Source organism: Mustelus asterias, chromosome 19, assembly GCF_964213995.1.
Source record: "Mustelus asterias chromosome 19, sMusAst1.hap1.1, whole genome shotgun sequence".
Taxonomy (NCBI): domain Eukaryota; kingdom Metazoa; phylum Chordata; class Chondrichthyes; order Carcharhiniformes; family Triakidae; genus Mustelus; species Mustelus asterias.
In genome coordinates this window covers 8730115-8744528 of record NC_135819.1, presented here as the reverse complement: position 1 = coordinate 8744528, position 14414 = coordinate 8730115, and the positions used below count along the sequence as shown (strand labels likewise).

General features: G+C 44.9%; 1 protein-coding gene across 1 annotated transcript in view; it reads right to left on the bottom strand.

Moving 5' to 3' along the window:
- The window catches only part of cacna1ab (calcium channel, voltage-dependent, P/Q type, alpha 1A subunit, b), a 572403-nt gene that overhangs the window by 477109 nt on the left and 80880 nt on the right, over nt 1-14414 (bottom strand). Inside the window, exon 3 of the mRNA XM_078234782.1 lies at nt 7572-7711. Within this exon, the coding sequence (XP_078090908.1) occupies nt 7572-7711 (140 nt within the window). The remainder of the gene's footprint in view (nt 1-7571; nt 7712-14414) is intronic.

The window sequence follows — 14414 nt, the reverse complement described above, 5'->3', positions numbered from 1 at the left end:
GAGGTGGTAAAGTGGCAGATGTTACACCTCCAATGATTGCCCGGGAAGGTTTTGTGGGAAGGGAATGGGGTTTTGGGGGTAATGTGGACAAGTGTATTGTGAAGTTAATGGTCCCTTTGGAATGCCTTCAGGAGTGGGGAGGACAAGATATGTCTGGCGGTAGCATCATGCTGGAGTTCACGGAAAAGGCAGAGATCGTTCCCATGAATGCGAAGGCCGGTGGGGTGGAAACTGAGAACAAGGGAGCCCTATTATGGTTCTGAAAAGGAGGAGAAGGGGCAAGGGCAAAAGTGCAACAAAGGGTCAGACAAGGTTGAGGGTCCTGTCAACCATAGTCAAAGGGGAACCCTCGTTTGAGGAAAAAGGAAAACACGTCAGAAGCACCGTTTTGGAAAGTAGGTACTGGCTGAGGGCATTCTGACATCGATGACGTTGGTCATCATTGCTGCAAATGTCAGCGATTCGGTGCTATAGAAGGCTGCGTCTGTTCTGCGGGACGGTGGACCACCTCTGCCAGACCGTGCAGGAACGGGTACCACGTGGAATGGGGTGGGGGCGCGAATCTCCCAGTCAGCCACACACAAAGGCAAATCCCCTTCGTGCTAAGGCTCATGTATATCAACTTGGACCAGAACCAGGTGAACCAAGGTGCCAGGGCCATGGGCTTTGCCACCTTAGCAGGCTTGCCTCAGGTATAAGGTCTGACTAACCGCAGTGGCCCAGTGCTCTCTATGGCGCCACATGGCATCATTCATGAAGCAGAAGGGATAATCGTCCCTCGATGTGTAGATCGTCTGTGGCCATATGATGTGCTTCTTGCAGGTGTGTACCCATTTCCCAGGGAGCATCCATGACATCTACATCTTTGGAGCACTACCAGATCCCAGCTCTCTTTGAGTGACGGCTGGACTGATGGCTCCTTGGGGAAGCAGGTACCCACTCAAGAGGTGGCTGATGACACCAGTGCAGAGGCCACAAACACCAGCTGAAACTCAAGACAATGAGGCTCGCACTGAAATGCGTGCGCTGGTCAAGCAAGCAATTGGCCTGATGAAGATGCAGTTCCAGTGCCTGGAATGCCCTACAATATAGCCCCCAGAAGGTCTCCCCCACTGTTGTAGTCTGCTGTGCTTTCCACAACTTGGCGCTGCAGAGGGGAGACCACATGGACGAGATGAAGGAGCACCACATCTCCTCGGTTGGGGAGGTTGTTGAGGAGGGGGTGAGGGTGACCACCTACAAGAGGCGGCAGAAGAACCTCGGGCAATGGACAGGGCCCAACTGGGTCGTCAAACTAGGGATGGCCCCATAGCGTCTTGCCTCTGGGTCGAGCAGGACCAAGGAGCAAACAGCTCTCCCTTCATGGAGACTATTCATCAGTAATGTGGTACCAGCATCACATGCTGTTGTCAGACTTCATGGGTAAGGTGCTGGAGCCATCAGCAGCATGGCTTTTTCCCCAGAGTGGAAAAGTCACCCTTTTTCCCAGGGTGGAAGAGTCAGTTACTAGGGGGCATTGGTTTAAGGTGCGAGGGGCAAGGTTTAAAGGAGATGTACGAGGCAGATTTTTTACACAGAGTAGTGGGTGCCTGGAACTCGTTGCCAGGGGAGGTAGTGGAAGCGGATACGGTAGTGACTTTTAAGGGGCGTCTTGACAAATACATGAATACGATGGGAATAGAGGGACATGGTCCCCAGAAGGGTAGGGGGTTTTAGTTCAGTCAGGCAGCATGGTCGGTGCAGGCTTGGAGGGCTGAAGGGCCTGTTCCTGTGCTGTAATTTTCTTTCTTCTTTGTTCTAGGAGAATGATAAGGGCTTGCATTGATGACAGTGCGATGCTTCTCTGATCCTCAGCAATATGTCTGACTCCTGCCTGACAGAGAGCTTAACGTGTCCTGCCATCGAATGGGCTTATCATAGGACTCAGAAACGTGGGGCATGAAGTGTCAGCTACTATAGGCCTCACACACATCAGGGATTTGATATCCACATCCATCTTACAGCTGAGGTGGACAGCCTGTCAGCACCTCAATGATCACTAGAGAACAATGTTAGTCATGAGAGGGGTGAGATTTGATGGTGGTGGGAGGGGACTGGGATTCACCCTTCCATGGATGGGAGCTGGGCTTTGTGGGGGGTGGGAGGGGCTGCCAGCATCAGCATCTCCTCACTGTGTTGCTGGTGTGGGAGGAACCATCGTTCTCACACCTGAGGATCCATACCTGAGACTGAAGCGGCCTGCTGGCTTCCACGCCTTTATCTTGGAGGGTGACCCACTAGGGGGCGGGACCTGGAGGGTTCAAGCCTATTTTTGGGCAGCACAACTGGGTCGTCAAACTAGGGATGGCCCCATAGCGTCTCACTTCTGGGTCGAATAGGACCAGGGGGCAAACAGCTCTCCTTTCATGGAGACTATCTCATCAGTAATGTGGTACCAGCATCACATGCTGTTGTCAGAGATTTCATGGGTAAGGTGCTGAAGCCATCAGCAGGATGGCTTTTTCCCAGGATGGAAGAGTCACCCTGTTTGACTGCTGCCCTCCCTTGATGAGAGGTGCTGGAAGCATGTCACTCACAGGGAGGGGGAGCGTCAGATGGACTGGCAATGCCTAGGGTCCCCTGACTGGAGGGTTCCAGGTTGTACTCCTGCGATCCTTTCCCCTTCAGGTTCCCGGGACCCCATGGGCTAGAGGGGCAGCTGGAGTGAGATTTGAAAACCCTGGCGTGCTCTGGCGCAGGCACTCGCAGTTTCCCACCAGTGCCCGCACCATGGAGTTCATGTCGTCAGAAATGAAGATCATGAGGTGAACCATGGTGCGGACATCTTCTGCCATGGAGTGCACATCCTGAGCTAAGGTCTCCACTGCAGACACCACCCTTGGAGTGTTGGCCTCATTGCACTGAAGTGATGGCACCATCTCTTTGGACAGAAGGTGATGGGACTCCTCCAGTCAGCCTTGCAGTCGAGGAGGGGTGCTGTCATTCCCTCCTGGTGCTCACGACTCTGCCTTTGCAGCTCCAACAGATGTGGGATGACGGGATCTAGGGACGCAGCAGTGTCCTGGGCTCCAGCATCCGTCCGAGTGCCAATTCCTTGGGACATCCCTGCCTCGGATCTTCAGCAGTGAGGTGCTCACCAGTGAATGACCCAGATGCCTGACTAGTTAGTGAACTGACTGAGGTGTGAAAATCTGTGGTGGCGCTGGGTGCGGGTGACAGCTGCGACGCCTCTTCCAGGATGGAGTTGGAGAAGTCACCCTCAAGAGTCATTCATGTCTGATGGGTCCAGAGTGCGCAAGGGTGGTCTGTTTGGCTGGTAGGCCTGCAAGAGAAGGGAAATGGCATGAGTGCATTACAGGGAGATGGAGGGAATATTGATTTCTCATTTTGAAACTTGGGTATGACTGCGTGTCTTAGGGTTCTCACGTTTGTCTGTTAGCCCCACTTCACCAGCAGCGCAGGCACGCTCTTCCTCCTCCTTGGCCAGCTCAAAGACTCGCTCCTTGAAACGCTTGAGGGTTCTTGAGCTCAGGCATGACTCCAGCTGGCTGCACCCACCCATGCTTGTTGTGGTTGAGTTTGTTCTGCAATGACACAGATTGGGAGAGTGTCGGCGGGAGTCGTGAGATAGAAGATGGTGATGTGGTGTGGCAGGTGTGGGACTTGAGGTGGAAGCCGCCGTTGAGAAGCGTAGCAGATTCTGGGGGGAACATGGCGATTGTAAGAGGGCTTTGAGCCTGGTGCTGGCACCCATCGAAATGGCTGAGTGAGAAATGAAGTTGGAAGAGCGAGGGGCGTGTGAGGGGTCCAGTGGGAGTCTGGGGTGGTTCACTTACCTTGCCTGACGGAAGAAGATCATCCATCATCTTTTGATGCTGCTGTCCTATCCTCTTCTGCAGTGCGCTTGCACTCACCAGGGCTGCCACTGCATCACAGGTGGGGGGGAGTGACCCTGCTGGAAGGCTGTCTCCTGGAGTGGGGTAGAGTTTGTCCCATCTCTGCTCTGCTCCATCCAGCTGTCTGGCGAGGTGATAAATTGAGAAGTGTGGACTTCTTGGCTGCCAGCACCTCAGCCGTTCTGGAATAAGTGCTGAATAGCTGTTTATATGGAGCTCTCCAGTGCTTGCGGAGATTAAGTTCTTGTGGGGTGGACAAATCAGAGTGAGCACGCCACAGGTGTAGTGTGATTCTTGAGGGGATAAAGATTTTCACTAATGTGTCATAAGACTCAGTCCAATCACACTGTTGCCAACAGTGGGAATCACTTGTTTTTTTTGCGCAGGAACCAACACTCTGCTATTTTTTGGTAAGATTTTGTGATGTGGCTCAAATCAAAGGTTTCCTAACCTATATCATGCAGTGCAATGAGAAAATGTTCATTTTGCCTAGTGAACTATTATATACAAGACTTTATACTGTTTATTTGCTGAATTATAAAGATCACAGTACAGTATATTAACCATTATTGACATTGGAGAGACAAAGTCTGCAGTGCAACATCATTGATAACCTGCATACACTAGTCAATTTTTTACTTCATTCATTATCAGAAATAACCTTGCATCTTAGCAGCCATACCCAGTGAGATGCCAAATCAACACGGCACTGTTTTAAACAAAGACACTACAAAGTCAAACCAGCCAGCTGCCAGCCTAAAAAGAATACCTACATTCTAACAGCATTGGATAACAGTTTTAAATAAATAAATCCAATCGCGGGATACTTCTGACTCACTGCTCAAGCTGCAAGCTTGTGGGTTTATGACTCCATCAGTGTCTCTCAATGGGTTACAACCCAATAACTCAATAAATGCCAAGCTGCAGTAAAAATCTTCCACAAATTTAAATAATGGATTATCGTCTGTGCTATAACCAAGATAAACTCATATTATAAATGAGTGTTTGTCCCATATGGATACATCATGGGTGCTATGCAGTCCAATCCCATTTACTGACTTCTTAAATCTTTCCTCTTCCAATGTCCATCTTCTAAATGCGAGGTCACAGGTTATAGTCCAACAAGTTGACTTGAAATCACAAGCTTTCGGAGTGCTGCTCCTTCATCAGGTGAAGCACTCCACCTGATGAAGGAGCAGCGCTCCGAAAGGTTGTGATTTCAAATAAACCTGTTGGACTATAACCTGGTGTCGTGTGACCTCTCATCCTGCCCACCCCAGTCCAACATCAGCATTTCCACATCATTTTCTAAATATTGCAATTGATTTGAGCTCAATGGCTATTTACTTTCACACATATTCTAATGAAAAATAAATTCCTGTTATTCATTTGGATTTTATGCCCCACTATTACAGTTCACTAACTAATAAAGACAATTCTTCAACATTTCAAACACTTTATAATTTTCTTCGAGTCTATACATTGCCTCAGTGGAACCTTCCCTCCATAGAGTTAGTAAATGGTTCAGCCAAAGTTCTGGTAAAATGTGAAGCAAAGGGTATTTCCCTCAAAGTATCCTTCTCCTATCACAGGCAGTGGCGTAATCCACTTTAAGAAATATTACTTTCTTGATCGTCTCTACCTGTCAAAGTTTTGGAAAAGCTTCAAGGAGGAAGGGAATAAATGACACAGCCTGTGAGGAACCTAAAAAAAACAGATCATAAAAATGCCAGTAGTACAAAGTGGACAACTCATAGGGAATGACTCCACTGCTTTTATTGCACTGTGCTACAGACCAGATGCATGGAAGACCCCAACAAAAAATATAAACCTACAAACTATGTCAGACACAAATCAGTTAAGAATTCACCATTATTCTACTAATCTTCACAAAGGAACCTCTGCTTCTAAGTAAAACTGAAACAACATACTGAATGAAGACGTATCAAAAAAAAAAGCAAAACTCAGTTTTCTACCAACATTGCGAGTGGCCACTTGTAATCTTTTACATCTGCTGTTTTGTGGGATTGATTTTTTTCCTCCCATTTGTCATTTTACATCGATGGTGTTGTCAATTATAAAGATGCCGCCCGAGAGGGCCGCAAGAGCAGCACAGTGGTTAGCACTGCTGCCTCAGAGTCAGGGGTCGTAGTTCGATTCCAATCTTGGGTGGCTCTGCGGCAGTTGCATGTACTCCCGTGCCTGCGTGGGTTTCCTCCGGGTGCTCCGGTTTCACTCCAAAGATGTGCAGGTTAGGTGCATTAGCCATGATAAAGTGCCCCTCAAGTGTCCCAAGGTGTGTAGATTAGGTAAATTTGTGTGGTTACGGGGATAGGGCGGGGCCTGAGTAAGATGCTCTTTCAGAGAGCTGGTGCAGACTTAATGGGCTGAATGGCCTCCTTCTGCACTGGAGGGATTCTATGAGATGCTATGGACATGTCAAGTTTCAATCTTTTTATTCATTCCATTTACTTGCGATTCCATTTCTAAATAATTTCATAACAGATTGCATACAAGGCATTTTTAAAGTTTTCTCCAAATATAATCCCAGTTTAAAAACAAGCTTGAGTTAACTAGGCTTTAAATTTGTTTTTAAAGCAACTTAATTATACATTGCATTTTAAACTCAGAGTTACACAATTGCAATTGAGAGGAGGAAAGAAGTAGTTAACCACTTGTATCTTGAACATAAATTAGCAACACTTAAATCAGAGTTCTGGCTGGTCTAGAAGCTGACAGAGCATTTACTCTAAAATATTTACACAAATTACATTTAGTTTATAATTCTAATTTCCAACCATGACTCCTTCATTCAAAGACTGCACTACTTTATCCAGACCACCCTATCTTTTAGTTGCTATCTCTTCTAAATGTCAATAGTGAGTCTGGCAAGCAGGCAGATTGATGGAGTTTTTAATGTTTAGGTGTCCCGGCTTTCCTCTCCATGACATTTTCCCTACCATTGGGAATAATAATCTACTCCTTGGTGTTAGAAAACAAATCCTGTATCAGCATCATTCAGAAATTACAAAACACCATGCATGCTAGGTGACAACTGTCATCCCTTCAATCTCACCAAACACAGGCCTTAAACTGTAGTTCAACTTTTCACAAAAGATAAAATAATCATTTACAGATTGGAGTTAATTAACATAATTTACATTCAAGATACAAGTGGTTAAATATTCTTTCCTCCTCCTATCAGAACTTCCCTAGGTAAAAGAAAAAAGTTGTTGTACTGAATGACACCTGATCTTAAATATTATTTAAAAATGAATCAGGATCCATGTCTTTGTCTGATCCATTTCATGTTTTCCATCTGTTTCTTAGATGTCTCCTAGGCATAGTCAACTATCAAAATTCATACTGGCACTATGAGGCAGATTCTACATTGCTGATCATGTTTCTGACGAACAAAAAATATGGAAACAAAGAGAAAATCCAGAAGTCTCTAATTATCTCTTTCTAGCTTTTACATTATTTAACTATCCAACAAGTACTCTTCACTGAAGTACGATTTGATCTTGGAGTTCATTTGCAGTTTACCCAGCACACTTGCACACGCGTGCACATGCGCACACACATATGTGCACACACACGTGCACACACATCTAACTGCAAAATAATCCAGCCCAATAAGCACAGACCTTGTAAAACAACGTTCCTGTTACTCACCCAGTTAGGACCACAACAAAATCCATGATGTTCCAGCCATTTCGCAAGTAAGAACCTTTGTGGAAAGCAAATCCTAGAGCAATTATTTTAATTCCTGCCTCAAAGCAAAAGATTCCAATGAAATATGGTTCAGTATCATCCTGAAATAAAGCAGAAGAAAGAAAGAACAGTTACTAAACTTTTCTCAATATGTTTTTGGTTAATATATCTGACATCTCATGAAACATGTCAGTTTGTCTTAGCTTGTAGCACGTGTCTCAAAGTCAGAAATTGTGGGTTCAAGCCCTGTTCTAGTTCACCATATAATCTAAATTTATACCCCTGTACTCAAGGAGCACTTGTTTGCTCTATCCTTTGGATTGGGCTTGAATCAAGCTCCTTTTCAACACATAGTTCAAGCAGATACCAAAGAGCAATATTCAGAAAAGAGTAGGAAGTTTCAGGTGTTGCACATATCATTTTCCAAATAAAATGGTTGTATGTTATCTCAAAGAGCACCTCAACTTTATTGAAGAGTTTAATCTGGGAACAGTTTTGAAACCAGGTCTTTCAGATTGGACTGTGCAACTCCCCTATCTGATAGAAGCATGGAGAGAGCTGTACATTACAATAATTTTTTTCACCTACAGGACATATATAACATAGGTCATCACAGATGCTGATTCAGGTGTGCCTTTATCATGGAAATGTTCCAACATTGTTTTTCAGCTATGAGACCCAAGGCCTGGATATTAACTGAGGTTCCAGACAACACAGAAAATACTGCAACCCACAAATCCTTAAACCACACAAAGTTAATCTGCAGAGCAATGGAAAATTCTGATGGTTGAAGAATGCAAGTAACTTTCGATTTGCAGACTAGTTTTTGGGAGGAGAAAATAACTGTTATGACCACAGCAGATATTAATTGCTGCACAAACCAAATCCCAGAGAGAATCTTGGCATACAGGCGATACCTTTTTTTTGTATTCTGAAAATGAGAACAAAATGTACTGATCTCAGCAGCAAGACGTTCAGTAACACTTTTGCGATTTTAAAATTAAAACTGAAAGGTTTATTAACAAGAAGGAAAGAAAACTTAAACACATAAGATTACAATTTCACATTTAAAATCAGCATTACAAAATATTTCCCCAAAAGACTCCCAACTTGCTCAGACTCACAAGTAAACACTATCCAAGCAACACTCCCTTATAGATGTTTAACTATACAAATCCGTTACCTCAAGGCAAAGTTGCTGTCATTTTAATAAGACATACCATACATCCTCTCAAACACTCTTCTACTCTGCTGGGAAATCCAAGACTGTTTTTTGCAGTCTCAAGACTTCTGGCTTGACTGGATACCTGATTCAAACTGCCTAGTCCAGCGCTGTTTCCAGTAGGTCTTCCTCACGCAGCCAACACCTAAGCTCACTCCAGAACTCCTATTTCCTCAGCTCTTCCAGACAAAAAGTCTCCATTAATCTTTTTACAAATTAATTAAATCATGAACAAAAACAAACTCTCAGACTTTTTTACCCAAGAATAACACAATATTCCCCAAAAATATTTTTGGAAAATCCACTCTCGCAATAATGGAGGCCTGAAAGTGACTTTAAGGTGGAAATGATGAGGATAAATACGACCACAGAAGTCATGGACTGGCAATATTACGTGGCAGGCTTTCTAATCCCTTACTTGAATCAAGCAATTTTGTAGTAAACCAGGACAGGGCATTGATGACAAATGAACAGTCATTCATCCTGGCTCCGTAATGAAGCTCAGAGCGGTATAATCTGGGATTTTTCACACTCAGCCATGGATGACGTTGAAAGCTAATGTGCTAGGACAGGGTGGTCCCGGCCACACGAGCGACCGGAAATGTATTAAAGCTGTTTTCCGGTAAACTGCATGGTTAAATACCATCAGCAATCTGTAAACAATTAAGGTAGCAAAACTTTGACTCTTGCCAACCTGCACCTAAGCTCTTTGGAACTGGGCAAGTGAAAAATATGTGAATTTATTAACACCTTAGCCTGGAAGCCCTTGAACACAATGGTGGGTTTTCATGCCTCTGCTACTCAGTTAACTGAAACAAAAGTAAAAGGGTTGAGATCAGATCATATAAAAGGCGCTGCATTATCCAAATCTTGAGACAATATTAGTTTCTAACAACTTTTCTTGTGCCCTTTTACATGGCAAACTTTATGGAGTTCAAGAATTTAATGAGTACGTTCACATCTAACTGGAAGAGGAAGACGTCTATAAATATCCCTATTCTCAAATGATGGGGTAGCCCAACACATCAGTGCAAAAGACAAGGCTGAAGCATTTCAACCATCTTTAGTGAGAAGTCCCAAGTTGATGATCCACCTCAGCCTCTTCCTGAGGTCCCCACATCACAGCTGCCAATCTTCAGTCAATTTGATTAATTCCACATGGTATCAAGAATTATTTGAAGGCACTGAATACTGCAAAGGCTATGGGCCCTGACAACATTGTGGCAATAGGAACTGAAGACTTGTGCTCCAGAGCTAGCTGTGCCCCTAACCAAGCTGTTGCAGTAGAGCAACATCACTGGCATCCACCCAACAATGTGGAAAATTGCCCATATACGTTCTCTGCACAAAATGACAAATCCAACCCAGTTCATTACTGACCCATCCGTCTACTGTTAATCTTCAGCAAAGTGAAGGAAGGGGTCGTCAACAGTGCTATTAAGTCAACCTTATTGATGCTCATCTTGCATTCCACCAGAGCAACTCAGCCCCTGACTTCATTACAGCCTTGGTCAAAACGTGGACAAAAGAGACAAATTCAAGAGGCGGTGGCATAGTGGTACTGGTCGCTGAACTAGTAATCCAGAGACCCAGGGCAACGCTCCGGGGACCTGGGTTCAAATCCTACCGCAGCAGATGGTGAAATTTGAATTCAGTAAAAACGAAAACTGAAATTAAAGAGTCTAATGATGGGTGGGATTGTGGTCGGTGCAGACTCGATGGGCCGAATGGCCTCCTTCTGCACTGTAGGATTTCTATGAAGACCATGAAACCGTTGTCGATTGTCGTAAAAACCCACCTGGTTCACTAAGGAAGGAAATCTACCGTCCTTACTTGGTCTGGCCTACATGTGACTCCACATCTACAGCAGTACAGTTCACTCTAAACAGCCCCGCTGAAATGGCCTAGCAAGTCATTTGGTCAAGGGCAATAAATATTGGCCCAGCCAACGATTCCCACATCCCATAAATGAATTTTTTTAAAAAGAGGTGAGACGAGAGTGACTGCCCTTGACATTAAGAAAACATATGGCATAAGGAAACCCCAGCAGATTTCAAATTAATGGGAATCAGGGGAAAACTCTTAATTGGTTGAAGTCACACCTGGAACAAAGGAACTTGGTAGTCGTTCTTGGAGACCAACCATCTCAGCTCCATTACATCACTGTAAGGGAGCCTCAGGCTAATGTCCTAGGTCCAGCCTCTTCAGTTGCTTCATCTATTCACATCATACGGTCAGGAGTGGAACGTTTGCTGATAATTACAGTGTCCAGGACCATTTGCAGCTCCTCAGATACTGAAGCAGTTTGTGTCCTTATGCAGCAAGACCTGGATAACTTTCAGGCTTGAGCTGATAAGTGGCAAGTTACATGTGCACCATACAAGTGTCAGACAGTGACCTAACCATCGCCCTTTCGAAATTCCATTCCATTACGATCACTGAAGCCCCTGTTATCAACCTTGTAGGGGGTTAACCATTGACCAGAAATTGAACTGAACAGCCGATGAACAAGTCAGGGGCTGGGAATCCTGTGGTGGGTAACTCACCTCCTGACTCCTCAAAGCCTATCCACCACCATCTCCAAGTTACAAGTCAGGAATGTGATAAAATACTCTCCACTTGCCTGGATAAGTACAGCTCCTACAAATGCTCAACACAATTCAGAATAAAGCAGCTCGCTTGATTCGCGCCTGATCCACTCCCTTAAACATTCACTCATTCAACCAGCAATGCACAGTGACAGCAGTCTGTGCTAGCTGCAGGATGTCCTGTAGCAACCTCAAGTTCGCTTTCAAAGAGAGCAAAGAATAGTACAGCACAGGAACAGGCCCTTCAGTCTTCCGAGCCTGTGCCAATCATGATGCCCTAACTAAACTTAAATAAAAACCTGCCCTTACTTGGTCTGTATCCCTCGATTCCCTCCCTATTCATTTACCCAACCAGATCCCTTTTAAATGTTGTTAATGTGCCTGCTTCCACCACCTCCTCCGGAGGCGCATTCCAGGCACCCACCACTCTCTGCATGAAAAACTTGCCGCGCACATCTCCGTTAAAACTTTTCCTCTCTCACCTTGAACCGGTGTCCCCTTGTAATTAACACTTCCACCCTGGGAAGAAACCTCTGACTATCCACCCTGTCCATGCCTCTCATAATTTTGTAAACCTTTATCAGGTCTCCCCTCAGTCTCCGTCTTTCCAGTGAAAACAATCCTAGTTTATTCAACCTCTCCTCATAGCTACCCTGGAGACCAGGCAACATCCTGGTGAACCTTCTTTGCACTCTCTCCAAAGCTTCCATGTCCTTCTGGTAGTGTGGTGACCAGAACTGCACGCAGTACTCCAAATGCAGCCTAGCCAAGGTTTTATATAGCTGCAACATGATTTCCCAATCCTTGTACTCAATGCCCCAGCTGATGAAGGCAAGCATGCATATGCTTTCTTAATCACCTTGGCCATCTGTGTTGCCACTTTTACAGAATTGTGGACCTGGACGCCCAGATCTCTCTGTATGTTGTTGTTCCAAAGGGTTCTGCCATTTACAGTATAATTCAAAGCTAAATTTGATCCTCCAAAATGCATCACCTTGCATTTGTCCAGATTAAACTCCCATCTGCCATTTCTGTGCACAAGTCTCCAATCTGCCTATATCCGATTGTATCCTCTAACAATCCCCAGCATTATCAGCAACTCTACCAATCTTTGTGTCATCCAAACTTATCAGACCCCCCCACATTTTCCTCCAGATCATTTATATACACACTACGAACAACAATGGTCCCAGCACTGATCCCTGCAGAACACCACTAGCTACAGATCTTCATTCTGAACAACACCTTTCCACCACTACTCTGTCTTCTATAACCAAGCCCTTCAAGAGCACTTTCCAAATACCTGACATCTATCACCTAGAAGGACAATGGCAGCTGGTGCATGGGAACACCATCAGCTGCAGCTTCCCTTTCAAACCCACACAACATTCTCACGTGGAACTGTACCGCAGTTCCTTCACTATTGCTGAGTCAAAATGCTGGAACTCCCTTCCTAACAGCACTTTACATGTACCTACTCCAGATGGACAGTTCAAGCCAAAAGCTCATCTCATCTTCTCAACAATTAGTTATGAGCAACTAATGCTGGCCTTACCAGCAATGAAATGCTCAGATCCCATGAAAGAATTGAAAAAATGTCTTCATGCTCAAATTTCTCTTCTCCCCCCCGTGAAAGTATTAATTTATACTGGAGAGAAGTTCCAAATGTGCCTGTTACCATCCAGTACATTGCCCATTCTGACATCTTTCATGTGAGAGTCTGGGTGAGTGTCAGCAGGTTATCTGGCTGTGGGAGGTTCTAACACCTTGTTCTCAGCTAAAGCCCACACACAGTTTCTGGCAGGGATTACTCAACAATGACCTTTTCCCCCCCCCATCGTCTAGGGGCACTGAAGACAGTTATAGAATCTCCACACCATCGCAGCTGGGTTGTCATAGACTTTTGCTTGAATACTCTTCTCCTTTAAAGTGGAATCTGCAGTGATCTGAATTTCTATTGAATCTAAATATTTTCATAGGGAGATATTCACTTGATGTTGCTTAGGTTTGAATTGATTGTATGTTGCATAGCAGCTGGTGGCTCTTTGAATGACCCCATGAACAAGAGCATGTCACCACTAGAACATGATTCATCTAACAGCCACTGCTTACATAAATCAAGTGCTAATCTGAATTCATCTTCAGCCCATTTGTTGAAGTGGCAAATCAAAATCAAAACCACAGAGTGCTGGAGCTCCAGCGTATAAATTTGATAGTAATGGTAATGGACCACAACATTTAATTCAATATTGCTGATAATTTGTGGGCTACCACCAGGAAGCCGTGACTTTTGTAAAGTCCAACTATTTCACCAATTTTTTCCAGAAAAGTGATCCTGCCGTCTCTACTCAGTCCACCCAAAACATCATTCTAGTCCACACCACATAGTTCACAACATGATCTGAATTTGCTACTGACAGGACAATAAATGGGGCCTGATCAGCATCATTTGCATCTAGGGAACAAATTACAAAAACATCAACTGAACAAGATGTACAGGTTAGGTGGATTGGCCATGCTAAATTGCCCCTTAGTGTCCAAAGATGTGTAGGTTAGGTGGATTGGCCATGCTAAATTGCCCCTTAGTGTCCAAAGATGTGCAGGTTAGGTGGATTGGCCATGCTAAATTGCCCCTTAGTGTCCAAAGATGTGCAGGTTAGGTGGATTGGCCATGCTAAATTGCCCCTTAGTGTCCAAAGATGTGCAGGTTAGGTGGATTGGCCATGCTAAATTGCCCCTTAGTGTCCAAAGATGTGTAGGTTAGGTGGATTGGCCATGCTAAATTGCCCCTTAGTGTCCAAAGATGTGCAGGTTAGGTGGATTGGCCATGCTAAATTGCCCCTTAGTGTCCAAAGATGTGTAGGTTAGGTGGATTGGCCATGCTAAATTGCCCCTTGGTGTCCAAAGAGGTGTAGATTAAATGGATTAACCATGGTAAATGCGCAGAGTTGTGGGAATGGGGTGAGCCTAGGTGGAATGCTCTTTGAGAGCCAG